Raw genomic sequence first — 27,664 nt, 5'->3', positions numbered from 1 at the left:
GTAAACAATCCCCATCTCTTTATGACTTATACTTAATAGAAGTCAAGAATAAGTATGTAAGGACCCGTCCTACGCCTCAAGACACTTGTAAATGACTCATCAACCTGCCTCCTCTTCTCCAGGTCGAACCATCCCAACATGATATTTTTATCTGTCCTCATAATTCTTATTTCTATTGGATTAAGCTCAACCCTAAGCTCGACAGGGCAAAGACCAAGCTCAGAGCTGTGCAAAGTTATCTGCCCTCCTCCACAACGAAGAGCCCAAAAAAGGACTCTGCCAGTGCTCAGATAATGCCAAGTGGGCTGACAGCCTCATGGTCTCCACACTGCACCCCCACTGGTGTGCTCTGCTTCAGTTCCCAGGGAGCGCTAGGTTGCTGGCTCACTGCCCACTATGCTCTCCAGGTGAATCTGGGCAAACATCCTATACTCGCTCATCTTTGTGCTCCCGTAGTTTTTTTCCCTCCGGGCACAGGTTTTGCACTGATCAGTCCTCTCTGACTTCTCTAAGACATGACTCCCTAAAAGGACAGAATAAAACGGGAGGAGTCCCTAAAACTGCCAAAGTTGCTGGTTACATCACTGTCTCACCTATAAAGATGGTCCCTCCATGTGAGTGGTTTTGGATTCTCTCCCTACTTTAAAACAGCATAATAATAATAGTGAGAAGGACAAGGAGCAGGGAGGGAAAAGGCAGAATGGACAGCGGAGGCAGGGAGGAAGGAAAGAAGGGTTGAAATGTACAGAAAACATCTCCTTCTCCGGCCCCATTCTGAGTCCTTCACACCAGTGCTTCTCGAACAGTAATATGCTTACAAGTCACCCGGCACAACGTAGGTCACAATGCAGACTGTGATTCAGGAAGTGTGGAGTAGAACCTGAGATTCTGCCTTTCTAACCACCTCCCAGAAAACACCCCTGGCTGCTGACCCACAGACCACACTTTGGGGAGCAAGGTTTTACAAGCACTATCTCACTGACAGATGAGAAGACCAATAGAAGGTTAATGACTCGGCTCAGGGTCTGACTGCTAACGAACAGCAGAGCCAGGATTCAACCCCAGGCATTCTGATTTCAGAGCCAAAGCTCAGTGAAACACCAGCTCCACGGGCTCCCAAGTTCCACCCTGTTAGCAAGCTAGCCAGTCCTGGGCCTGCTCCCCGGTCCATCCTGGGGGGGCACCAATCATAATGTCCCACCACTCTGGGTGCAAAGGCAGCAAGTCCTACCCTTTCTGAAACCTTCCCTGGTTGATTCTGATCTTCGGGTGGACACGATCTCTGCAGAGCTCCTTGGCCGATGTGGCTGCACCTGAGTACCTCTGCAAACTATGTCAGGAGAGGGTGGAAACAGAGACACGGGGAGGCTCAAGATAAACAATACCTATTGTCTCCTTTCATCAACCAGACTATCAGAGAAAAAGATGGCATTCCTCTTGGAATGCAGCCGCCACTCCTCACGGAATCACCCTTGCTACCAGTTCATCGGGACATTATTCTTTTTTTTTTTTTTCCTGTTGAAAAGCAAACCTTCCGGGATTCCAGCTCCCAGATCCGTCCCTTTTTAATATGCTGAATATGCATGACTTGGCCATTCTCCAACACACACACAGCTCCTCACTTACACTGGTCCCTTCCCTTCTGGACAGCTGACGGGGCCCTACGAACCGTGCTCCCGCTCTTCTCTCAAGAAAGTCAGGGTTTCTACAACGCCCGCACCACCAACTCCAGCCTCCGAGTCATAATTTATTTCTGTGTTAACGTTTCACATCAGAACATCTCCATTTCAGCTGCCAAGTCTTTAATGTAGTCTGTGTGTGGACAGGGGGAAATCTCTGCCACTCCCATTTATTATCTCCGAGCATGGCATTTCCTTCCCATGTAATCTTACTGTGTATTTCATTACAGAACGGTGTATCGCGTCCAGTGTTCAATGGCTTCTCGGTAAGACGCACCCAGATATTTATTTATTTTTTTTTTTTTAAAGATTTTATTTATTTATTTGAGAGAGAGAATGAGAGACAGAGAGCATGAGAGGGAAGAGGGTGAGAAGGAGAAGCAGACTCTCTGCTGAGCAGGGAGCCCTATGTGGGACTCGATCCCGGGACTCCAGGATCATGACCTGAGCCGAAGGCAGTCGCTTAACCAACTGAGCCACCCAGGCGCCCCGACACACCCAGATATTTAGACAGAGTGAGAATGGGGTTTGGGCAGACAGGCCATATGTGGGGAGACCAACCATCCAGAGTGACCCCCAGCCTGAGGAGGCTCCCAGGATGCAGGCCTTTGAGGGCAAAAACCCAGACGAGTGGGTCCCGTTGGCAACACACCTCACACAGCAGCCACGTGATCAGGTCTCGGGAGCCGCCACTGCGTGACCTCAAGCAGGCCACTTCATGTCTCCAGGCTCCTGTTTGTCCAGCAAAGCCATAATACAACGGTTAAGGTCTTTTACCTGTCTCGTAAAAGAATATTATCTAGACAAAGAATTTTTTAAATGTATAAAAAGGCTAAGGAGCATTTCTCAACACAGTAGGGCCCAGAGAGGTTTCCCATGCTCAGAAGGGGTAGCCATGAAGGGGTGTGCAGACCGTGACTGCGCTGAGTATGTATACAGGTGCCTAGGGACCTCACGGGACCAACAGCATCCATAGGCTGCCGTCTGTGCTCGCAAACCCTGGTCGCATTTATAAATGGGCCAAAGCCACTGCCCCAAAAAAAGTCCAGCCGTGCTCCAGAGCACAACATCCAAACTGGCTGTCAATGACCATGGCTTCCCACCCGTCCCTGCTCAGCAGCCATCCTGGACAAAAGCTCTACATTAGGGCCCTTCTACCGCCCTCCCTATCTGTGGCCGTCTCCACTGAACCCACTAGAAAGCAGACACCGGTGCTCCCTCCAGGCACCTACCCAGGAGCACATCCAAGCCGGACAGCAGATACACAGAGAGCGATCTCAGAGACCAGGGCCATACTCAAGAATGCCGAATGAGTCCTTCGGGCTGATGTGACAGTGCTAGGTAATTCACCAGGAGGCTCCCTCTGGCCCAGAGCGCAGAGTGAACAAAGCTCCACACGGTGTTCCTTTGTCCACAGGTTTCACCCCGCCACATCCGTCCCTGACCCCAGGCAGGGGCTGGTCCTCTTCCCACAAGGGGACGTCTGGAGCCAGGGCCACACACATGGGACCCAAGGACCAGTTCTGGCCCTCGTATAGGTTGTACTTGGCCTGCCCAATATTTGTACAAATGATACATGAGCTGCCAACTTGTAAGACTCCACAGTTTTCACATAAAAACCCAGACCTCTGAGCTTCTCTCGGAAATCAGATCCGGCAAGGCCGGGCCCTACACGACAACCAGAACTGAGACCGATGACAATAGCCCCTCCCAAGCACCAAATCCCTCAGCGCCTCACGGACACAGAGACCAAGGATCAATCACCGCGTTCAAATTAACACACAGGCGAATGCTTCTTGAACCTGCATCTCTACCCAAGTGGGAAAATGACACATTGGCCCAGAAGGCCACACACTTCAAGGAAAATGGGAGAGACCGTTTTCCTCCCTGGAAGAAAGAGCGTGGTGAACTGGGAGGCAGGCTTCTCCTGCCACTCCCCACCTGGTCTCTCACGGGCCTTTGAGTCTGTGACCCTTGGTGTCTCGTCTTCAAAGCACCTAAACTCTTAAAACACTATATAGAAAGTCAACCATGAAAATCGAGAATATGAGCACATAGAAGTCAAGAACCCACCCCACTGGAAGGGGGTCCCATCGGGCTCTGGGGAGGACGGGCAGCTCTGCCCGGGATGCGCTTCTGGCATTTTGCGGAGCAGACCCAATGATCGAGATCAAACCCGATCACCTCATAGAAGTAATCACACGTCACATGGATCTCACTGCAAAATGGCCCGCACCACCCTCTGTTCGGCAAACGAGGGGTATTTATTATTGTTCAGATCCTCTTCCCTGTTGTAAAATGTATCCCATCCATTCATTCTCCAATTACCCACACTATTTTTTTGCTGGCACGATAACTCTGCCAGATTCCAAGGGGGCATGTTGGTGGCCTCACAGAGGAGCGCCCAGACCAGCACCAATACTTACATCACTGCTCCTGGGCCTCGCCAGGGCCAGGCTGTCCCGGGCCAAGGCCACGATCACGTTGCTTTTCTCTCCGGCCCAGTGCACCACCATCTGATTGTGGGAATCATTCAGACTAACCTGAAAGAGATCAAACCGACACAGGAATTAGGACCCACGATGAGTGAGGGCCACGATATTCTAAAGCAAGGCTCTCTCTCCTCCTTTGTCACCCAGAGACAGCTAAGATTCTGAGATCTGGAGCATGGGGACAGGCTGGCCTATTTTCCCCCCAGTGCAGATTCCACAAGACACAACTTCCCCAAGAAGAAATACAAATTCCCTGCTATTTTGGATATAAATGGATTGCAAAGAAATCTTCTCAGGCTCTCTCTGGCATAACCAGTGACTTTCTTATTCTCGTCTTTTGCGTAATCCATCTCCGGTTACTTTCATCCCTAACCCATACATGGGTCATGCACTGCCCTAGGGCCTTGAAACCGAAACACTGACACATCTTCCTCATTCAGAAAGAGTGCACAGGCCAAAAAGACCACACGCTTTCAAACCTCCGTTCAATCTGGTGCCCTGTCTGGCTGACAGGTGACATGGCTCATCCTGAGCGCCTCGCAAGGAGGAACAAGAGAAAAACATCACGGTACAAGTTTTATTTAGTTAGTTTTGAAAGGTCCCAAGTAAGGAAATATTTTCCAGGACTCCCCAGAAATGACCTTCGAATTCTTGCTAACAGTAGTTCCTAGACTTCTGGGTTTTGTAAACCAGTAAGATGAAAATTAATTAGAAAGGCCAACAGAGGATTGGTTGGCCAACTCCATTTTGTCAGGTAAGGACATGAACAAAAAGAGCCACTGTGTCGAGCCGGACTTGCTGTTCTCTGAACCGGTTTCCTCCGCTCCCTGAAGACATAGCAGACTCGTGCCCAGGCTGCCTTGCCGTGGGGTGTGACCTGACACAGAACATGAGGGAACGTGGTCAGGGCCACCGGCCCCAGCCCGTGCCAGCCCTCTGCCTCTTCCCCATCCGCAGGCCCCATTCAGGACTCCAGACCCCCAGATGACAGTGGAACCACAAGAAGGAAGGAGCCCACGTCTCCAATGAGAAAGCCCTCCACTAGTCAGTAACACTCGCTTTGAACTCCTTACAACTAGGGGATCCATTTATGCCACTGAGCTTCTGGGATCCGTCCATTATGCAGCTAGCCCTCCTGAGCAACATGACCACCATAATCACCGTCATTTTTTATTTTTATTTTTTAAAAGATTTTATTTATTTATTTATTTATTTGTCAGAGAGAGAGAGAGAGCACAAGCAGGGGGAGCAGCAGGCAGAGGGAGAAGCAGGCTCCCCGCTGAGCAAGGAGCCCAATGTGGGACTCGATCCCAGGACCCTGGGATCATGACCTGAGCCAAAGGCAACCGCATAACCGACTGAGCCACCAGGCGCCCAATCACTGTCATTTTTTAAAGAAAGGACAGTTAAACACCGAAAGCTGAATAAGGATCTATCTCAGAATAAGAACAGTTCTTTTAGATAGTTTTGCTTTATGAAAAACTAACTCCATTCCTTTTATTCTCCCTCTTTTAACCAGACACGGACAGACAGTCCGAGGGCCAGCATCTCAGAAGCCCTGAGCTCACACTTCACCTACTCTGTGTGAAGAGCAAACCAATGACCACGCGAAAAAAAATTCCAAGAGCTGTTGTTAACAGTCAGAATCAGGACAAAGCCCCCCCGCCCCCCAGTTCAGAACACGCACTCTCCCTCTTGCTGAGCAGTGTCTGGGAGAAGCCTCTTCCACCAGCCTCCCCAACCTCGGCTGTCTGGGGCACAGGTAGAAGGAAATCAAGCTTCTGGGCTCCAAGGAGCTTCTGCACAATCCCACCTGCATAGCCCCCCACCACCCTCCCTTCTTGGGCTGATGCAAAGTCCAAGCCTGAGCTGACGGGCCCTCTGAGCTGCCTTCCCATGGAGGTTCTGCAGCAGAAAACCCTCCCCACGCCTCCTTTCTCCTTTCTGTTCCTTGTCCCGCCACCGCCCTAACTTTCCCCACCCCCCTCCTCGAGGTGCTCTCAGATGTCACAAGGGAGAAGGCAGACACCAGTGCCACAAACTTGGCAGACAAGATGGCAAAGGAGCGGATCCTTAACTACTCTGCTCTGACTCTTGAGCGCCTGTGTTTCATTTGACCCAGGATCCAAATGCTTTTGGAAAATATCTGAAAGGAGACCTCTGTAAAGAAAAAGACCTTTTGGTATTTTTTTAGGAAAATACGTCATTCCAAAATGTTCCTTCTTGTTGCCAGAGAGACATCCAGGTGGGCATCAAGAGAGAAGGACGAATGAAAAACAGAAGTAAGTACATAATGTAACTGAGAATGCTACAGGAGGAAAGCAGCGGAGAGAGTGTCCACCAGCAGCTCATGAGGCCTTACTCCAGCCTTCCCGTTCTCCCACCACTGCCCCTCCAGCTCATGCCGCTGGGAAGAATCTAGAAGCATCTGCAAATCAGAAGCCCAACAGCACAAGCACCCTGGGAATTCAGGCTAAAAGTCTTTGCCCTCCAAAGACATTCTCGCCCTTAGAACCGGAGGGGAATAAATAGCGAACGTACGCGAACATCAGTACGATAAAGGATTCGGCACCTGGAAGAATCACCCGAGTTCTCAGGGTCTGGCATGAAAGAGCCCACCAACACTTGATTCGGGCAACCTCAGAAGGGTCCCCCTGGCAGGTGACAATCTGAACAGGCTACAGAGCCCCCGGTGACGAGAGTGAGAAAGAGGTCTCAATGCTACGTGCTGAAGTCTTTCTCCTCAGAGGACACGAGATTTATGAGGCCCCTCAACCAATCCTAACAGAGAGGAAGGGGTGAGAGCAGTGCAAAGGACAAACATCAGAACGTCCAAGGGCTTTCTGACAAAGGAAGCCAAAGGCAAGCTTGGTGAAACACCTTTAAAAAAAAAAACATAAAGGACTTGATAAATGAGACCCAGTTAATTGGAGATGTCAAAGCAGCAGGGAGGGGCCCAATGCCTCCCCTCAGAAGGCAGAGAAAAATCACACGCCACCGAAATCTCCACACACAAAAACTGCATCATCAGCAACCCACAGCATCCGGAGGTACCCGAAGCTTCGGCCTGGCTCACCAGCAGGTCGTTAATGCCCCAGAGGTCGCCCGGCCTGGGGCTCCCAAACCCAGCTGACAGAACCACCCCAGACCTACCGATTCAGATCCCTCTCTGACTGGGACCCAGGAATTCCTGTTTTTAAAAGAGACGCTACAGGTGTCCGTAATGCAGCTTATCTGGGGAGCAGTGAATCTAGTCTGTTCCCCTTCCTACTGGCACTACCTGGGATCCAACTGGTGGCAGCCGGAACACTCACTGTTTGGGAGAGAGGCTGTCTTTGGGTATTTGGGGTAGTTGTTAAAACTCCATGATCTGATATATGCCATGATGTGGACAAACCTCAAAAACACCACACTACTGAAAGAAGCCAGACACAAAAGGTCACAATATTGCCTGATTCCATGTACATGAAAGATCCAGAATCAGTAAATCCATACAGATGGAAAGCAGACTGGTGGTTGCCAGGGCCTGGAGGGAAAGGGACCCGGGGAGTTACCATTTCACAGGTAAGGGGTTCTATTTTAGAGTGATGGAACTAGGCAGGGGGGTGATTGTACAACACCGTGAATGGACTACACACGCCACTGCATTGTTCACGTGAAAGCAGTTAATGTTATGTGAATTTCATCTCAATAATTTTTTTTAAAAGCCTGTATCTGTGACCTGTAAAGAACATCATATTTCTGAGGTGCTGATCTAATACCGAGGAGCTCCCACTCTTAAGAAATGCTTCTTTCATTTCATCTTGATCTTTTCTGCTACCAAAATAATGCAGCCCGAATGAGTCATAGAGGAGGCAGGCTGAGGAGTGGGTCTCTGGCCAAAGCAATCCTTCAAAGTGCCATCAGCGGCATCTGCAGAACCACGGCATCCCTGCAGGCCTCCCGGTCCCTGCTTGCTGGTCCCTGATCCCCGGCTGGAGAAATGGCCACAATCTCCGGGCCAGCATCCACTTCCAGCTCCCAACAAATGTCACCACCCCCACACTGAACACACCTCGGTCCAAGCCACCCCCACGCTGCCTCTCAGCCCCCCAGCATGCCCTGGTGTTCCAAAGAGGTTAAATGATTTTCCTCATGATTCAGAGTGAGAATAAGAATCTGCTGCCACCCAAGCACCAAGCTCTGGGTTGTTATAAATAGAAGGGAGGACAAATAAATTGCTTGTTGTATGGAGGTACTGATTGCTCATGCATTCCCTTACTGATGAAGGCACTGAGGCCTACTGGGTGCCAGGCACTCTTTGAGGCTCGTAAATAATTTCTCCCCTTGTCAAGGGTACACAGAGCACTTCTGGGGGAAATCGGTGTTGCGAGTCTGACCGGTGATAAGATATTTACCATAAAACCGTCAAAATCTGCATATACCCAATTGAGGCTTACTCAGCAGGATGGGGTCCTTAATGGAACAGGCCCCACGTCATCCCCATTCATTCCTTCTGCCATTACCTCTTGCAAATTAGTCAAACCCGAAGATCAGGCTGTCCTAGACACCCACAGCCTGTGGTCCTCAACACTCCTACAGAGCTTCTTTCCAGAACATAGGACAAGGACAAACAAGGCAGTCTGGTTCACTCCTCTGCCTCGCTAGCAGGGAAATACGAAGAAGCATTTTTAAAATTCTGCAACGAAGTATAAAACAAATACCACGTCCTTCAATTTCGAGGACAGAGGCAGCTGCTGAATCGCCTGAACATCAGGACAGGCCTCAGGAAACCAAAGACAGACTTCCGAGGTCCAAGAATAACAAGGTTTTCTCAGACCATCCATTTGCACGACCTAAATGCTAGGTATGCAGACGGCCCCTCCATGTCCCCATTCAGGACGGTGTCCTCACTATATTTAGCAGGCTCATTACCCTCCCTGGGTGCTCCACCTCTGAAGGAGAGCTGGAATCTAGTTTAAGAACTCCCTGCAGACAGCCCCTGCTCAGGGAGTGTCTGCTCAAGCATTTGACTTGGGTTTGCTCAAGATGCTTCACCCACAGAACTCATTAACTACTCTGCTGAGAAATTCAGGCTGCCCATTTTACAGATGAGCAAAAAAAGAGAGAATGACCATGGATGATAAAACTGAGCATTTCACCACCATCTCCCTCAACTGTAGTCATGAGCTCTCTTTAGAAGACAGGTAGGTATGTAGGTAGGTAGATGTCTTTTGCTTTCTCTCCACCAAAAGGGTGAGAATCATATTTTCACTGACTTACAATACCAGTTCAGAGAGATTTACCTTTATTTCTGATCGATCCTTGGCAAGGAGAATCTAGCCACCACTGACCTCTATATGTGTCACCCCCCCTCCTGAGGAACCCCACTTTGTCACTTAGCAAATAGCAGCTTTGCTAATTCTGGGAGGTCTCCCTATTAAAAAGAACCTGTGAACAATCTCTGTCATGAAAATAATCACCCCTTAATTTACCAGTTGGTAAGTAAGCAAAAGAAGAAAACATCGGACCAGAAGGAACCTCAGAGAACATCTAAATCAACTTCCACATTTTGCAGAGGGGGTTAAGCCCACAGAGTCAGAGATGCTGTTCCACACGACCCCAGAGCAGGGCACACAGGCGGAGGCTACGGCAAGCCCCAAACTGGGCTTTGTTAATCGGCTGCTGATCACCGGAGCTAGGGTTAGCCTGAAATGAGGATTCACCCATGAATCCAAGCCATTTCCAAGAGCTCTGCAGGATGGCTTCACAACACCCACTTTCTCTGTCCTTCCTCTTTGGGTCTGCAGTTTCACCATAAATAGCCCCCAACCTCATTCATTCATAAATATTTATTGAGCATTTACTATGCAGCAGACACTATGCTGGGTGTTAGGAAACAGGATTTCTGGGGGCAGGGGAATAACTTAATGTGGGGGAGAGGGTGTGACTGCCCCAAATACTGGAGACATGACCTACAGCAGGTACCACAGGATGAGGGGAGAGGAATTAGGGGAAATGGGATGGAGGAGAAAGATCCGGACCCAGGCAAGAGCAGAGCAAAAGCCAGGAAGAGGAGAGACATGGGGACTGTCAGATTTGAAAAGCTACAAGAAAATTAGTGTAGCCAGGAAAGCCAAGGGGAGGGTAAAATTATAGATCATCTCTAGGTTTTCAAGGGGGAAAAGAGAGTTCACAGCAAACAGGCTGTGGGTCCCTGGCTGAGCGCAAAGCTTTCACTGGAATATTTACAAGAGGCACATATACCACAGGATGAGTCAGAGGCCTGGGTTTGAGTCTTGGTCTCTACGACTCATTAGTTGCAAAACCTTTGGTACATCACTATACCTTTTTGGATCCTCAAAATACCTATCTGTGAAAAGAGAAGGAGGATAATTCTTATCTTCCTGATTTTATGGAACTGTGAGAAGCATCCAATGAGAGTTTATCTGTGAATATATTTCATAAACTTCAAAATGCTGAAACATCACTTCCTTTTGTTGTTGGTCTATTATTTATACCAAAAGAAGCCATTCTTCACAAAATGGCTCCATATAAAAAATTAACGTCAGTATCACCAGGGCTGGAACCCAGAGGCCTAAGGGACTCCTGAGGCTCTGGCATACAGGTGGCACTGATTTCTAGCACTTTCCTTGCCCCAAAGGAACACACTTAAAGGCTGCATCGAGCCCTCACCTTCCCGGTGGCTTCCTTACCACACTGAGGGAAGCTAATGGAGAGCAGAACACATCCCACCCAACAGCACGGCTGATTCCCCAGTAATGCGAGATGCCCTCTAAGCTGCAGGAGGGCAAGGCGCCCGCTGGAAGCCCCCACCCCACCCTACCCCCCACACCTCTCTGTTAGCTCAACACCCTCCCCCCCCAGCTCAGAGCAGACAGGACTTTCACCCCGTCTGAGTCCATCTCTCCTTCATCTGTCTCCTCTGAAGATTCATGGCCTTGTTTCTCCAAGAGCCCTTCCAACAACACCAGCAGCCAGACGCCTTGCCCAATCCAGTGAGCCTCGTGCACAGCGAACTGCAGGATTTTTTTTAAGCTTCTCAGTGAGAGAACTTCAGGGGACTAAATACATGCAGAGGAGGTAAGGCCCAGGGGCCCGGTCTCCCATTACACAAAGAACGGTTTCAAACACTTCAAGTCTCCCCAAACACTCGCACAGTGTCCCAGGCCACTTGCCCACCTCCGCTCTGTCCCCATGCCCTGCCGTCAGCCGGTTCTTCTGTGGGGATCCTTGGGCAGGCCAGCACTGGCCTTTCTTCCCAGGTCCCCAGGCCAACCCACATGGAACCACTGTCTAAGCATGCATCCCCTGGGCTAACGAGAAACAGGGTCCTCTACCATCTGGACCCCGACCCCATCCACGGCCCATCTCATAGGCCCCCACTTGAGTGTCCACAGGGACAGCCTCCAGAGTAGTCTTTGACCCAAGGCTGCTTTGAACCCCAGCCCTCCAAGCTCAATGAGATCATCCCGGCTTTTCCCAATTTCTTCTGGACATAGAGGTTTCCTAGGAGTTCAAAACAGAGTAAAATGGATTTCACCCCAGTACCAACTGGCGTCTTAAATTCCCAATTCAAGACCCACTCAATGGCTCAAACCCACGTCTATTTAACGTAAGAATCACCCTAATCCCTTCCCCACTTCGATCCATAGTTATTCGGGGGGGGGGGGGGGGGGGAAGAATTTCTACTGAACAGGTTAGTCTCTTTTCTAAGTAACAGAAGTAATATTACTCACTTTCTTCATTTAAAAAACCAAAAAAAGGGGGATGGGGAGAATAATACACAGCATGTTGGCCCCCACGCGGCCCAAAACGCCTATGATATAAGTACATCTTTTTATTGCCCTTGTCTGCCACTCAGATTTGGGACATAATCACATCAGCCTGCCTTTCTGAGAATTCGTAGCTGGGTTTTTAATCTAATTCAAGGGACTGGAGATAAATCATCGTGAAGGGTCCCGATTTTCCAAGCCAAGAGCTTGCAGCGGCATGCTAACTTATGGGGCCGGCCGGGAGGGGAGGGGGGGCCATGCAGTGATGAAGACCACACGTCCCGTGCTGTTTGTCTTCATGCCAGCCTGCAGGGTCGCAGGGATGAAAGACAGACCCAGTGCCGCTGAGGTAAGTCAATAAGCACACAGGAAGCGGAGGGCAAGGGCGGGGAGGAGATGGCTCTGCTGTTGAGGCACTGTTTACATCTTTCACTGCTCAACAGCCATGCGGGGTCTGTACACCATGCCGGCAAAGCCTGGGCCAAGGGAGCTGTGTGTGCCAGGCCACCTCAAAAGTGAAGGCACAGGGGCGCCCATGGGTGGCTCAGTCGGTGAAGCGTCTGCTTTGGCTCAGGTCATGATCCCAGGGTCCTGGGATCGAGCCCCACATTGGGCTCCCTTGCACACTCTCTCTCCCTGTCAAATACATAAATAAAATCTTAAAAAAAAAAAAAAGTGAAGGCACAGAGGTCAGCTTTCATCACCCAAGGATGGAAGGAGGCAACGGTGCAGAGGTCCCCCCAACCCCAACCAAATGAACCGAACCCACTGCATCCTCCGCGGCCACTGATGTGTTCCGACCTACCTAGGAGAAGCCACTGTTTTCCAGACAACCAACCTAGCAGTCCACAGCCACCGACACCTGGCTTCAGACTACGGCCCTCAAGACTTGCTTTGCCCCCGCTATTTGCGGTGAGAACAAATGCAGGCCTTTGCTGGAAATACACTGTCTCTCCTGCATGAAGCAGAGGTTGCCCAGCACGGGAAAAAGCAGGCCTCCCGCCACCCGTTAAAGCTATGCCTTCCAACATGGTAGCCAAGGGCCACATGGGGCCATCTCAACTTAAATTTAAATTCATTAAAATGAAGTGAAAGAAAATAAATGGAATTCTTCGGTCATACCAGCCACATTTCAAGTCTTCCACTGCCATGTCTGCTAGTCGGCACGCGGGCCACGCAGATACAGAGCATGTCCGGCACTGAAGAAAGAGTTGTCAAAGAGCTGTGTTAGCAGATCCGCCGTGAGCCCAGGAAGACAGGGTCTTCCCGCTCTTGGTTGCAGCAGTGACACGATCATGGAGGTCACCATTCTTATTAACAGTGACCCAGTGGGTAACAGAATTTTGTGCTTATTTTGAACTCCCCACCGCGGTCCTGACTGTTATGAAGCGCTATTTTTATGGGACCCACCCCAAAATGCACAGAGCATTCCTCATGTGATAATTAAAAAACTGGGGGTCTCACAATGAGGTAGGAAACAACCCAAATCTTGATGCTAATCAGCCACCAACCCTGCCTTCTCTGATTTATAGCATTATCGGCCACTTCAGTGCTAGAAGGCTGCCCATGCCACTTCTTCAAAGGCCCTAGGTCCACAGGTCAATAAACCAATAAATTAGGTCGAAATTAATTGGGGCTCATTTTAAACTGAGGGAAATTGATTTTTGCATCTACGTGGCTGGACTGAATATGCCTTGTGCCAATGGATTTGGGTGTACCTAGAGAATACGTAGGAAGGTTCTGTGCTCAACAAAGAAAATGCCTTACCCCTAGCAGCCCAGACCACTTCTGAAGAAACACTAATCCTCAAATATTCAAACCAAAATGTAGCCAGCTCTCCTTTCCTTTGCATCACAACTAAATCTTAAAAAAATGCAAGTTAGTGTAATACCTCAGCTTGAATCTATTTCTGTGCAGTGAACTCTCAATTATCCATATCTGAATTATTGTCGAAAATTCTAAACACCAAACTGGCTTTCCCTGAACACATTTATGCCAGCCATTTCACAGATCAGCTACTCGAAGAATGCAAGCTCATTTTAATATTCACCTAAGCAAAATTTAATCAGGAAGGTAAACTGGCGCTTTAATAAAAAGTCTAAATAGAGGTGCCTGGGTGGCTCAGTCGTTAAGCATCTGCCTTCGGCTCAGGTCGTAATCCCAGGGTCCTAGGATCGAGCCCCGCCTCGGGCTCCCTGCTCTGCAGGAAGCCTGCTTCTCCCTCTCCCACTCCCCCTGCTTGTGTTCCCTCTCTCGCTGTGTCTCTCTGTCAAATAAATAAAATCTTAAAAAAAAAAAAAAAGACTAAATAAATATGCAGCAAAGGCAAATAGGTTACTTTTTGGATTAACCTCTCCTCCAGATTATTAGAATTGTTCCTGTCTGTCTGCTACAGTGGACAGGACAGGGCTGGCTCCATCTATCTCTGGCTCTGGGATTAAACAATGACAACACAAAAATGGCTGTCATCTCTAAGGAGGTACAGACCAAAATTACGACAATGAAATGACCCAATGACATCCGCCTTTGGCTTTGGGATATTAGTTGCGGTTAGGATCTGCCTCCTGGATCCCAGGTCTCAAAGCAATCGACTAAACATACCATTAACTTTATTTTACAGAATATAAAGAAAACATTCTCGAAAGCAACACAAGGTCTTGACCACCACCAAGATCCATGCTCTCTAGGTTCTGACATTCTCACAGACCTGAGCTCTTCATCTCTAGGGAACTGCTCTCCAGCAGCCTGCCTGGGAACCAGGGCTACAAGGCGGCTTTCCTGGTCTGCAGGAACCCTCAGATGAGCATGAGTTTTTTTTTCCCGGGCCTGGAGGAAAAGTAACAACCTATCCTACACTATGACACCTCACATAACTCCCTACCTTTTGACAATCAAATGCCATAAATACATTGTGGAGCCAGAGTTAACCTCATTATTCATGCTTTCAGGGCCTATGGATCACAGAAAGCCACTGATATTACAAATTCCAAATTTTCTGTACCTCTATGCCGTACACGCATAGAATGTTTCTGGAAAGACATACAGAAAAACAGAGGACAGTGGTTGCCAACTGAGAAGAGGCAGCACATAAACAGGGGACGCGAGAGGGAGGGAAATTTACTTCTCACCATATTCTTGTACAAATTTTAACTTATATTCGTGTATTATCCCCTGAAGGCTAAATAAACACGTTGGACACCTTTTCATTTCATCTGTTTACATCGCCCATCTCCTCACCCCTCCTCCATCCCCTTTTCCTCCCATTCCTTCCACCTCTCACAGCCTCTGCCCACCATGCGCCAAGATGTACAAGCTCTTGATGAACTAAATGGTAGCCAGAGACTGAGCAAAGAGCCCCACGTAGTAAGAAGAGACGCCAAGTGGAACCAGGAAGTTTTTTAAGGTCACGACCTTTACCGAGCCAACCCAACACACCTGGCAACTCTTCACCTACATGGAAGCCAATGTGAAACAGCAAATGCTTTGCCTTCTCATCTTCTGGAAGCAAACAGGTCAAGCATCCTAACTTCAGAATCAACCAGCCAATTCTTTCCCAAGCAAGTGTATCATGCAAGAATTTACTCTAAAGAGATCTAAAGCTACACAGTATTCCACCCCCAAAGGAGGCTCTTTGTCCCAGGGCCTTGTGCTGTAACAGACACTTTATTTTCAGTCTCAATTCAGGACACTGAATACTCCCTGGCCTCTAAAAAGCAGGAATTATGAAGAGAGAGAGCTCACTGGAAGGAAAATAAACCTGTAAATCCTGTTAGGCTTTGCGCTTCATTCCAAAGGATTTTTCCCCAAAACAATACCATTAGCAATACCATGATGGCCCTAAAAGGGAGGATTCTGTACAACAGAATCCCAGTTCTTTATTCAAAATAACCCCCAGGACAGCACAGCAAAATCAGGATTCCACGATCCTCACCACCGAGAGAGCCAACTCATTTTCACTCTTTGTCTGTGGGCTCGCCGTGATCCTCCTTATAAATACCTTTTCTGTAATTTGGATGTGCTTCCTACCCTCCAGGCTTCTCTTCTTCCAAGTGGGCAGTCGGTCCACAAATATTCATTAAGGGCCTCCCAAGTGCCAGTCACAGAGAAGAGAAAGGCTTGATCCATGCCCTCAAGGTGCAAACAGGGAGATGAGACAAACAAGCAATTATAACACAAGGCTGTTAGTGCTGCAACCAAGCTCAAAAGAACTCTTCCCACTGGAGCCTGGGAACCCCAGGAGATGTTCCTTGGATGCTGAAGAAGAGAACAGAGGTTCTGCAAGCACAAGACAGGAGTGGGGAAGACCATCTCCGGCAGAAGAAAAGCAAGCATGATGATAGAGGCATGGAGTGAACACAAAGTCAGGAAGAAACTCGGTGTGCCAAGAACTATGGAATCCCCCTTCTTGGACTTGGCCCCTTTTAGAAGGGGCTCAACTTCTAAACTCTGAACTTGGGCAGAAAAGTCCTAATATCTGATAGCAACTTGTTTTCCCCACTATTACCAGACTTTATTATTACAAACATGTCTGTACGGAATCATGGCAGAAACCAGTCTCCCACGTTAGAGAACATGAGGAGGACTATGATCACAAGAACCGTGCCTAGTTTACTGCATAGGTTAGTGGAACCAAAGAAAAAGAACCGACCGACATGCCAACACAGGGCTCCTTAGCTGCAGTTGGTATCTCCCTGCAAAAGCCCTCCTGGCTCCTCTTGCAAGTTGGTGGTCTTAATGGCACCCCTCCAGCCTCTTTGGTCAGGCAGCCTCAGCTTCCAGCCCTAATCTGTGTTGCCAGGCAGCCTCTTAACCTCACTCAGAGGTCAGAGGGCAAGAAGCTGCAGAGTGTCTGAGCCCACTGACCTTAGCCCTCCATCTCCGGTGCCTTCCTGTATCACAAACCTCTAACACCCCACTGTAGAGCTACAGCTGCTTTATTGTGTCCACGTGTATTTGCTCCTGTCCAGCACATGTCTGTATCTCCATCTGTTTTATCTACTCCTTACATTGTAAACTTTCCGAAAGGGATGAAAAATTCCCCACCCTCCTTCCTTTGCACGCCCATCTCTATTCAGAACCACACTCCCTTCAAGCGATACTGTGTGAGAACAGTGCAATTCCTTAAGTTTTAAAAGTTAAAAGGGAGGGGGGATGAAATGGAACTCGGCTTAGAGCTAGAAGCAGAATGGCCCATATAATTTATAGTCTGCACCCTGACACTTGAGAGTGAAGACAGTGCTCTCATAAGCAGCAGGGACAACTTATAAACTAGGTCTGGCCCAGGGAAAACAGAGGCAAATGGTCACCCTTGTTAGAAAGGTCATTCCAAATAGAAGAGTTATTCCAGAGCTCCAAGAGGGGCACACCAAACACCTTCAGTCCCTGACTCTTGTGCCTGAACCTAAAGGGGTTGCATCAGATATGCTTGTGGCAGAAAGCCCAGGACCAGGAAGTTCTTCCTTCCTTCTAACTCAGATCCTTAAAGATTCAAGTTGATCCCTCTTTTATTAACCTCAGGGCCTCAGAGAAAACACTGCCCTGGGCCTTCACCCTTGGTAGGAATTCCTCATTATGAGTTCGACTGCTAGCTCTCTATCCTTCAACTGAACCAAATTCAATCTGGCTGGCTCAGAAAGAGAAAAGCCAAGGGTTTGGGAGTCGTTCCCAATGAGAACACAGTTCATCTTTAACTTGCCCCACATCCCCAGGAGCCCTCACAAGCCAAACCCAAGGAAGAAATGGTACCTGTATGCATACTGTTGAGACTAGGATGCTCTGCCCTTAGCCAAAACTACCCCTGCAGGGGACCTGAGCTCCGGGAAGAATGGACTCCCATCCCTCCCCGCTCCCAGCCCCCCCACCCCCCCCCACCCCCGAGAGCTGACTCAAGCCCACTGCAGAGCTGGGTGGCCGGGAAGACTCCGTGAACAAAGCAGCCCCTCTTTTTCCCTCCCCTACTCAACATCAGGATGCTGCTATCCCAGTTGAGAGCAAGGACCTTGCTGTCTTCTTTTCCACATACGGAAAGAAGTCTCTGATGGGGGTGGAGAGGGGGAGAAGGTCGGGACCCACACACAAACAGAGCAGGCAGGCTCTAGCAGCCTTTGCCCACAGCAGTTACCGGCCCCTCAGCACACGCTCTTTCCCAGGGCCTGGTAGTAGATGGAAATCAAGTGCTCCTGCCCACTTGCCCCCAAACCCTACCCACTAATTTATAGCCATTTATTTTTTATTTTAGAGAAGAATTATTTAGGGAGCATTGTATAAAGAGAGGGCAGCTATTTGATCACCCAAAGGTCACTGAGATAATGCCCACAAAAACTAAACAGCAAACAACCCTGCCCCACGTGACCTTGGGCTAGTCACTTCGCCTTTCCCGGCTTGCGTTTTTTTCGTCAACAAAAGGGTACAATCGGTGAAATGGTTTATAAGGTTCTTTCTGGCTCCAAGAGTTGAATATTTAAATCTGTGTATTTCCTGAAGAAAGGGCTAAAGAAAATCAGTGGAGAGAGGCAGAATTCAGACTAACCTTTTAACTTCCGCTTTGACTGGTAACATTTGACTCTGGAAACTGTGCAAATTACCATCTCCTCTGGTCCCACCTTTGCTTTCCCACTGACCTTCTAGGTTTGCTGATGTCAATCTTAACCACAGGGATCAGAGTCTCATGAGGCAATAACCCGGTCAAATTAATTTTGCCAATGCTGATACTAACCCACAAACTGGGTCTACTATTCCTAGCAGTAAGTCTGGCCATAAAAGTGAAATTCGTGTTACTTATGATCTAATAAGCCCATTGCCTGGACAGAAATAAACCATTTACTGAATAACAATGCCCACCAAATTCTTGCAGTCTTTCAAATCCCTAAGTGCCATGAGTTAATATTCTTGTCCAAAAATAAAGTCAGTATCTCAAAGGGGAAGGAGGAATGCATAGACCCCCCCCCCAACAAACAACAAAATCCAGCCCTTACACACGCACACACACGCACCTCTTGCTCTGACCAGACCAAGAGAGTCCCGCTTTCAGGTTTGCCCACCTTAACTGTGGTTAAAAATGGTAAAGTATGGAGTCCCCCTCCCTTTACTGCTTTGGGTAAGTATACTGCAGGGTGCCCGCCTCCACTGCCAACTGACGGTACACTAAAGAAACCCCGTTTTTCATCCACATGTAAAATGAAGCTGCACCCCTCCTCTACCTGCTGGAAACTACACGGGTGTGCACACACCCTGGGGAAATGGGCACTGAACCCCGCGAGTTACCTGGAAGGCGTTTGCTAAAATCGACAGAAAGGAGGAAGGATCGATGCAATTCAAGTGCGGACGGTCACAGTCGTGGGGGGGGGGGGGACAAACGCAAGTCGGGAAGTCCCCAGCGGTGCCTGCACCTGGGAGGCGACCGCATAGGATGGATGCGGGGCTGAGGAAGTGCGGGGAAAGGAAAGAGCTGGGGGAAGGCGGGTGGCCGGCCGCTCACCTGTCCGTACACCTTGATGGGCTCCGGCTGCAGGGCAGCGCTCCGTCTCCTCCGGAGCGATTTCTCGTCCGCCCCCCGGGGCCCCCCGCGCGCCCACAGCCGCAGCTCACGCGGCTCGCCCTGCACCACGCGGAAGCCCCGGTCCTGGGGCAGGGGCGCGCGGCCGCCGTGCAGCGTCTGCGTCCACACCTCGCACAGAGCCCCGGGCGGCAGCAGTGCGACCAGGGTGAATAGGAAGGGGAGTCGCGACTCCCTCCTGCTGCTCCGTGTCGCCATGTTCGGGCGAACACTGCCGCAGGTGGCGCCGCCGCCAGGAGAGAATGTGCAGCGCGAGGCCGGGACGGTGGCTGGGCCGGGGCCGCGCGCGCCGCTCCCGGGGCTCCAGGCCGCCCGCGCCGCTCGGGGCCGCCCCGCTGCGCCCGCCGCCGCCGCCGCCGCCGCCGCCGCCGCCGCCGCTGCCGCTGCCGCCGGGTCCCGCTCGGCTCGGCGCGGCGCCGTCACGTGTGCGGCTCGCCAGCCGCGTCCCCTTCGCGCACTTTCTGCACTCGGCGGCCTCGGCGCGACTCGGGCCCCTCCCCCGAGCGGGGATGGGGAAGTCAAGGCAGCGAGCGCCCGCTGGGGTGCGTCTCCATGCCCGCCGGCGGGCGCACCGCGTCGTCCGCTTTGCGGCAATCAGAGAGTTGTGCTGGGGCTCGCTCGTCTTCCCCGGAGTTAGTTGCCTCCTCTCCCGGGTCGCGTCGAGGTCGTACTAAACCGTGGCGGGTCTCCTTTTCTGCCTGCAACAGCCCCGGGTCCCGTCCGGCCGCACGCCCACCTCCAAGGGAGAGTCCCCGGAGCCGAAGAAAATTCGCTCTGAGCACGCAGAACACAGCAGCGGGCAAATCAGAGTGCAGATGAACCCGCCCCCATTGTGAAACTCACACGGTTTCTACTACTGTGGGCATCAAAACGTTCTTGACGCGGCCGCAGCCGGAAACTACCCTCGATCAAGCTAAACTGCCCAGAGCCCAAGCACAGTAACTATGCCCCCTGCATAGAGGCAGTAACAGCAAGGGTACATCTGGCAAGAGATTTGCCATCCCTGGACAAGTACACGGTTATACAATGGTTCCTTGCACACGTGAATACCTGTGCATAACCCAGGGCCCCTGCGCAGTGGCTTGCCTGTGACCCTGCAGGGTGACCCAGCACTGAACCACCCTACCCTCTCCTGCAAAATGGACGTATACACGAGTCCGTTCAGCCTGCAGTCAACACCTGCTGCAAATCTTCTACAAGCCTGTAAAGCTTGCCATTGGGGGCAGGAGGAACAGACACTCAAAGAGTGAGGGGGACCCACGTTAACCCTAAATTCAGCTTGAGAATCCAGACCCTCTCTGAACCACCAGATACTATTCCTACAGTGGGAACTGCTGAGGCACACGCAAGGTAAGTATGTTTTTGCAGGTTTGTAGGCGCTGTCGAGCCTATCCAGGTGGCCTGTCCTCTATTCCATTTTATATTTCACTCTGCTCTGGACTCAGATCCTGGTTTTTGATAAGACTAAAGGCAGTAGAAGGAGCAGGGCTAAAGGTGAGACTGCTTCTGTGGTTGTACAAGTCCTTGGTTTCAAGGGAGGAGGTGGTGATCAGTTCAGTTCCCCCAAAATTGCTCCTCGTTTTCAACAAACCACAGTTGCTTGATTTCGCCCCATCTAGAGCCCTCTCTGGTTAGCTTAGCAGAGCCCCTTCCCCTGCCCAGCACTACCCTGCCAAAGGAACGACAGCCTTTCCTCACCTCCTTGAACCCTGTGTTCTGCCACCCCACCCCCACCCCATGCCAGACTTGTTGGGGAACTGGCCTCACGTTCTGCAGTCCCCTACGTCTTCCCAGCTCCAGTTTTCTGCCCAAGTCAGGCTACCCAGGCCCCGCTTTCTGTCCACCTCAACATAATCATAGAACCACCCAGTCTCCCCACCAAGCAAATCACTTACCCTCTGGGAAAGCCACGGAAACACTACCAGCTGCCACTCTCAATCTAGACCAGCGTTGTCTTGTCAGGACTACCTTACCAGGAGTGGACCACCCTGCCGCCCCCCCGAGACCAACAGCAAAGACGCTGCTACCCCCATTTAACCCCCAAGGGAAAATGAGAGAACCATGGCTAGAGTCACAATACCCTGCCGGTGATTCAATTATTGTTTCTGCCAACGTATATTTCGTGAGAACCGTCTCTGCAAGAGCAAGTGTCAGAGTCCCAGCAGAAAACAAAGGCACTTGGCCCCTAAGCATGGATTTGAAGATAAAGAGATGCTTCCCCCCCACCCCCCAACCCCAGGCACAAACTGCTGGCTTGAGGTTCACATGGCAATTTGCAGGGCCAGCTACTTGCTGATTTGTATTTTGATATGCAACTTGGAAGCTGGAGGCCTGGCAAGAATGCCCAAACATGGTTAATTTACTCCTTGAAAGCCCTCCTCTGTAGTCATTATCTACATTTGAGGCCATTCTCAGGTGGATAATCGGCAAAGCCTGAGACCGTGTGTGCCTCCTAACCACAGGGCACAGTGGAAAACACACTGAATTTTGAGTTAGGAGAACTACTTTCTAACTTTGAGGACTCTGTCAAATAAACTCACCAAGCTTCAATTTTCTTATCTACAAAAAATAAAGCCATCTTAATCCCTATCTATCACTCAGGACTGCTCAGAGTATCAGAATCATAGAGATAGAATAAGTACAATTGTAAAGGCCCCAGTTAGAAGTATTATGGGCAGGTGCATTGGAGACATGCACATGGAGACATGTCCCAGCTTTGCAACCAAGTGGTCATGTGATTTTTGTCCTGGTCATCTCACCTTTCTGGGCATTGGTTTTTTCATATGTGAAATGAAAAGAGATCTTGCAGCCCTGATCGTTCCCTGCCCCCTTCAGGATGCCCACCTGAGCATGAGATGAGAGCAGCTCCAGGTGAGGCCACCCAGGATAGGGGTCGGAGCTGAATTGTGCAATTAAGCAGATGTTCCTCCTAGCTTCGAACCCGGATCTGGGTTGTAAACAAGCCAGCACTTCCTCCATGCCTCCAAAATACCCTCAACATTGGGGTGGGAATGTAGACAGAGGCTGTACCCTCATTCCCCCCTGCCCCAACGTGTTTGGTCTTGCTCTTGATGCTGTGCAGTATCATGAGGGAAATCAACATGCATGGGAATTTAATACTAGACTCACACCTGTATAAAAAAGACTTGAGCTTTTCATCAGACTGTAAACTGCCCTCCTCTGTCCTCTGCCCATCCTAGGCCATCCTGAGCTTGGGCTGGAGATAAAGCTAGGCAAAAGCCACCCAGAGGTCTTGGGGTCCCACGTTTTTATCCAGATGGAGTCACATTTAAAATAGTTAACGAGGCGGGACCTGGGTGGCTCAGTTGTTAGCATCTGCCTTTGGCTCAGGTCATGATCCCTGGGTCCTGGGATCGAACCCCACATCGGGCTCCCCGCTCCGCGGGAGGCCTGCTTCTCCCTCTCCCACTCCCCCTGCTTGTGTTCCCTCTCTCGCTGTGTCTCTCTCTGTCAAATAAATAAATAAAATCTTTAAAATAAATAAATAAATAAATAATCTTTTAAAAAATAAATAAAATAAAATAATGAACAAGGACAGCCATGAGGAGAAGGGGAAAATTCCCAGAAGCCTAACTGAACTTCTTTTTGTCCTCTTTCTCCCCTCATTAGCTTCCCAAATACCAGGATCTATCTGCTCACCCTCCCCACCCGCACCCCCCAGGCCTACCCAACTCCTATTCCTCCTCCAGGTTCCAAAGGCCTCCCTCTGCACCCAGCCTAGGTTACAGGCCCTCACACTAAGGTTCTAAGTTCCCTGTGCTCTTTGATGCTTCCTCTCTGGTCATATTAGCTATTGAACTTCATTTTCCTCTCAAACCACAAGCAGCAGGAGGCTAACAACGGGCTTGTCTTGCTTATGTCTGTGTTCCCGGTGCCCAGCATAATCCTGGCACAGAGTGAGTGCTCAGTGATGCTCACAGAATGCATGTGTATGAATGAAGGGGAGGGATGACCCCCCTTTGCCTTGTGGTAAGGGTTTAGGGCAGTTAAGGCACCAAGGCAGCTGAACGTTAGACCTTTTCTTACCACCATCTCTCCCCACTCACCACTTCTTTCTCCCAAAGTTGGCTTCTCTGAGTCACAACCAGACCTCGGAGCCACTGGAACAGAAAAGGGACCCCCCCCAACACTTGGGAGCGGTAAACTTGCACATCACTTTAGCCAAATAACTATTATTCACCTCACCAGCCAGGGTAAGATAGAAATACCCTCCTGCCCCAAAGAAATAACACTTTCTTCTGCTGTTGCCAAAAATTCCTTTAGTTAAGGCAAAGTCTGGAATAATTGATGGGGTTGAAAATCGGATGCATCGAGAACATAGAACAAGTAACTTAGATTCACGCTCTAGAATAAATTAAATTCAAAGAGGAGGTTCTGGAAATAGGAGTAACTTACTTTTGCAGAGCAGCATTTTACATTTATTTGCATAATATTATAACAACCTTATCTATCAAATGTCATCTCTCAGCAACTGGTTGAAGTGGGCCAAAGTGGGCATTACTGACACCCCTATTTCACAGATTTTGAGAATGAAGTCTCAAAAAGGAAGGTTACATCACTGGCCCAAAGTCACGCAGTTTGTGAGAGCTAGATTCAAACCCAGGCTCTCTGACGTTTTCTGCTGTGTCTGATTTCCCTGAGGCCGACAGAAGAGCTGGTGTTTCAAGTCCCAGGCTGAGTAAGGCAGTGAGAACCAGCACAGACAGGGGAAGACAGAATTGCTCAGGTCCTCAGCCCTCCCTCTGCCAGGCCCTGCTTCAGCCCTCCGGCAACCAACACCGTCCTCCCCAGGTGCCTAGCAGAGATGTGGCGCTCATTTGCCTTACTCCCCCACCTCAGGCCCATGATTGGGCCACAGGGAGAGTTACGTTACAGAGTTCCCAAGTCAAATCCTCTTTGCTATACTTTTCTAGAAAAATGTAATGAGGGATTTTGTTTCGAATTTTCAAATGGGGGATTTTGCTTCAAAACCCATGAAGGAGCATAGGTTTTAAGAGGCTGCCCTCAACTTCTGGTTCCCCTGATTACCTAAGGGTCTTGCCTTGATCTCTCTGCAACTCAACTTCTTGAACTTTTATGACCAGAAAGTATTTAGACCTTTCTCACAAAGCCTGTGTAGCAAAAATGTAGAAAAGTTTATTATCATTATGTAGACACAAGGACAAAATCTCCTGACCAGACCGTTTGCTGAGGGTCACTGGGAAATTATCTCCTTCTCTATGAATCTAGAATCAGACTCCCCTTCCAGGGTTTGGACTGCAGGGGAGGAGCTAAAGCTGGAGATTCTTTGAAAACCCCTGAAAAATTAAAGATCTTTTTGGCTTTATTCAATGATTCACGAATCAAGCAGCATCCCATCTAGCAGAAAGAAGCTCCAAAGAGCTGCACGAAATAAAGAACATACAGGCAGAAGGGGGCAGGAAGAGGAAATGATTTATAAAAGCAAAGAATGGATTACTTGGTGGCAAGGTCTCCTTTCTTTAGGGGACAGCAGGGGTCTATCAGGCAGATTACCTTACAAGGGCTGACCAGATTATTCCAGATTGACTGGTTTATGAGTCCATTCCTGGGGGAGACCGAAATATGAATATTAAGTCTAAGTTGGGTGGCATGGGGCTTAGCACAAGTGACTCCATTTGGGGCCTGTTGTCTTTTTTTAACAGTACTTACCTCCTTTTCTAAATTACAAGTAGGTCTTTGGACCTATCCCCCTGTCTTGCATTTAATAGATCATAGGCTACTGAGTTGAAAAGAATGGCTGGGGGCAGGGGGTGGAATGATTTCGAATTACTGCTCTAGGAAGACCGAATTTCCCATCCAAGTGGCCACAACAAAGGATGCTAGAAAGATAGTGGAGGGTCCTGTCAGCACCAGGTGAGTGAGCCTAGCCAAGAACAGTGAGTCCTTCCGTTGTAACATACTTTTATGTATGATGCAGTCATTGCTGACCACCCGATGATAGGGATAATAGGGTACAAGTGTCTGGAGAGGATCCAGCCACTACCTGCAAGGAACTTGAAGAAAGTGAAGACAGATAAACAAAAATAGCCTAATATGTGAACATGGTGTGAAATTAAGCCAGGAAGCCATTAGACTGAAGTGGCTCTAACACTTGGGTGGCTTCTGTGAGCAAACCAAACCCTAAGCCTGTAAATGCTTCAAGTTTAAGAAATCAAAACCTAAGGATAGCCCATCACAAATAGCCAACTAGGCTTTTAGGCTGTAGCCAATCAAATAGTTACTTTTTTTTTTTTTTTTTTTTTTTTTGCTTCTGCACCTTCTCTACATAAGTATTTTCCCCAGCTCCTGTCAGAGAAGCATTCCTAACCACTTATGGGTTGGCGCTGCCCAATTTGAATTAATTTTTGCTCAAATAAACTTAAAATTTGTCATATGCCCCCAGTTTATCTTTTAACAGAAAAAGCTGTGCTTTGGGGGAAAAAAAAAAAAGATCAGTGGGTTTGGGGAAGGTGAACTGGGGAAGACTTTGTGGAGAACAAACCCTTTTGAAGATTTTATTTATTTGAGAGAGAGAGAGAGAACATTAAGGGGGTGGGGAGAGGGGAGGGAGAAGCAGGCTCCCCACTGAGCAGGGAGCCTGATGCGGGGCTCCATCCCAGGACCCCGGGATCATGACCTGAGCCGAAGGCAGAGGCTTAACCGACGGAGTGCCCCAAGAACAAACCCTTTTGAGCAGTGGTACCAAGTGTGTGTATTTGAACGTGTGAGGATGTGCAGGAGGGAGAAGACTGCAACTGATGTGTCTAAGAGGAGCAGGAAGTTCTTTTATGCATCTGAGGAAAATGAGAGAAGACTTCAAGGGAAGACAGTGGCAGCAAGTAGGGTGTGGGTGCAAATAGGCAGGGTGGTGCCGCAGGAGGAGGCTGGGAGAGCAGGGGCCAAGGTGTGGGGAGAGCAAGACCTGGAGTGGAGCACCTCATCTTATTCATGTCAGGATGGTGGTGCGGGGTGATTTGCGGATGCCCTGCAGCCAGGGAGGCCTGAAGAGTGTCCTTCCATGCCCCGTTCCACCAGGACCACGGCACATGCTCCAAACCATCACTCCATGAGGCCCCTGTTTCCTGCCATGGGATCTGTCCCAGGGCACTCCAGATCCTATTTCTCTCTGCCTGCCATCCCAAAATCCAGCCCACTGGAAATTCTATGTGGTGTCATCAGCTGAATTAACACCTGTTATAAAGATCATTCCCACCAGACCCAACACTGCAAGCGCTTTTAATGAGGCCCCGGATGAAGGAATACATTTTCTCAGAACCCTTAAACAAATTACATTAAATCCTCCACACCAAATAAATTATTGAAACGGTGATTAGCGTTCGGATCATACCAACAAAACTACTCAGGGGCAAACACATTCTCATTTGGGGTTTGACACAACACCCGTCTTACAAAATATCCCAACCACCTAAGCTGAGAGCAAAGTGAAAAATCCATTCTCTTGCCATGGTTATTTAAACAAGAACTTCAGTGCTAAATTAGCAGTGGATTTTTTTCGTATGAATTTTCTTTGCATTCTAACATTATGTAAATGAAAAACCCAACGAAGTGCAAATTAAGACTATTCTTAATTCTAAAAGGCCTGCTAGTCTGTGATCATGACGCCATGGAATACTTCTCAGTCTGCCAAGCATGGTGTGTGGTTTCTTACCCCCCTCCCCCCTCCCCCACCTGCTTTAGTTGCCTGCCAGCAGGGGGGCACCTACTGTGTCCCCTTCTTCCTGCCCACTAAAGTCGGATCTGACCCTCCACCTCCCTTCCTCCTCGTGATTTCATCTTGGCGGGATCATTTGATCACATAAAGGGAACAAGAGGTTGACATGCGCCTAACCTGCTTCCGGGAACAGTGCGGAGGGACTTAAGACAGTTTGGACACTCAGGAGCCAGCTCAGCTGGGTTTGTATCCCAACTAGATCATGTCGGGCACCTTCTCAAAACCTACTTTTCTTTGCTTGTCAATGAATTGCCTACTTCTGCAGGTTTAAAGGATTGAATGAGATTATACATGTCGAGGGTTGGGCTCCAACCCTGAACATAAGACTTGATCACTCAATGAGACCTATTGTTATTTGTGAAGAGTTCAGGGCAGATGTTGTTGCCAAATGAATTTGCGCAGCATTCAGC

At 49.4% G+C, this 27,664-nt stretch overlaps 1 protein-coding gene and 1 long non-coding RNA gene across 4 annotated transcripts in view; one reads left to right on the top strand and one right to left on the bottom strand.

Annotated features, from left to right (window-relative positions):
• SORL1 (sortilin related receptor 1) overlaps positions 1-19,823 on the bottom strand; it is a 155,776-nt gene extending 135,953 nt beyond the window's left edge. For all 3 annotated transcript variants that reach the window (XM_027578686.2, XM_027578687.2, XM_027578688.2), the window contains exons 1-2: positions 19,424-19,823; positions 4,106-4,222 (exon numbers count right to left, since the gene is read on the bottom strand). In XM_027578686.2, coding sequence (XP_027434487.2) covers positions 4,106-4,222; positions 19,424-19,699 — 393 coding nt within the window. In that variant the 5' untranslated portion in view covers positions 19,700-19,823. The remainder of the gene's footprint in view (positions 1-4,105; positions 4,223-19,423) is intronic.
• Positions 19,824-19,862: 39 nt separating this feature from the next.
• The window catches only part of LOC113914992, a 43,356-nt gene continuing 35,554 nt past the window's right edge, over positions 19,863-27,664 (top strand). The window contains exon 1 of the long non-coding RNA XR_003517567.2: positions 19,863-20,851. This is a non-coding gene — a long non-coding RNA (uncharacterized LOC113914992). The remainder of the gene's footprint in view (positions 20,852-27,664) is intronic.

The sequence above is a fragment of the Zalophus californianus genome, chromosome 11 (genome assembly GCF_009762305.2).
Source record: "Zalophus californianus isolate mZalCal1 chromosome 11, mZalCal1.pri.v2, whole genome shotgun sequence".
NCBI classification, from domain to species: Eukaryota; Metazoa; Chordata; class Mammalia; order Carnivora; family Otariidae; genus Zalophus; species Zalophus californianus.
The sequence above is the reverse complement of the archived record's forward strand: the minus strand, read 5'-3'. Positions and strand labels throughout refer to the sequence as shown.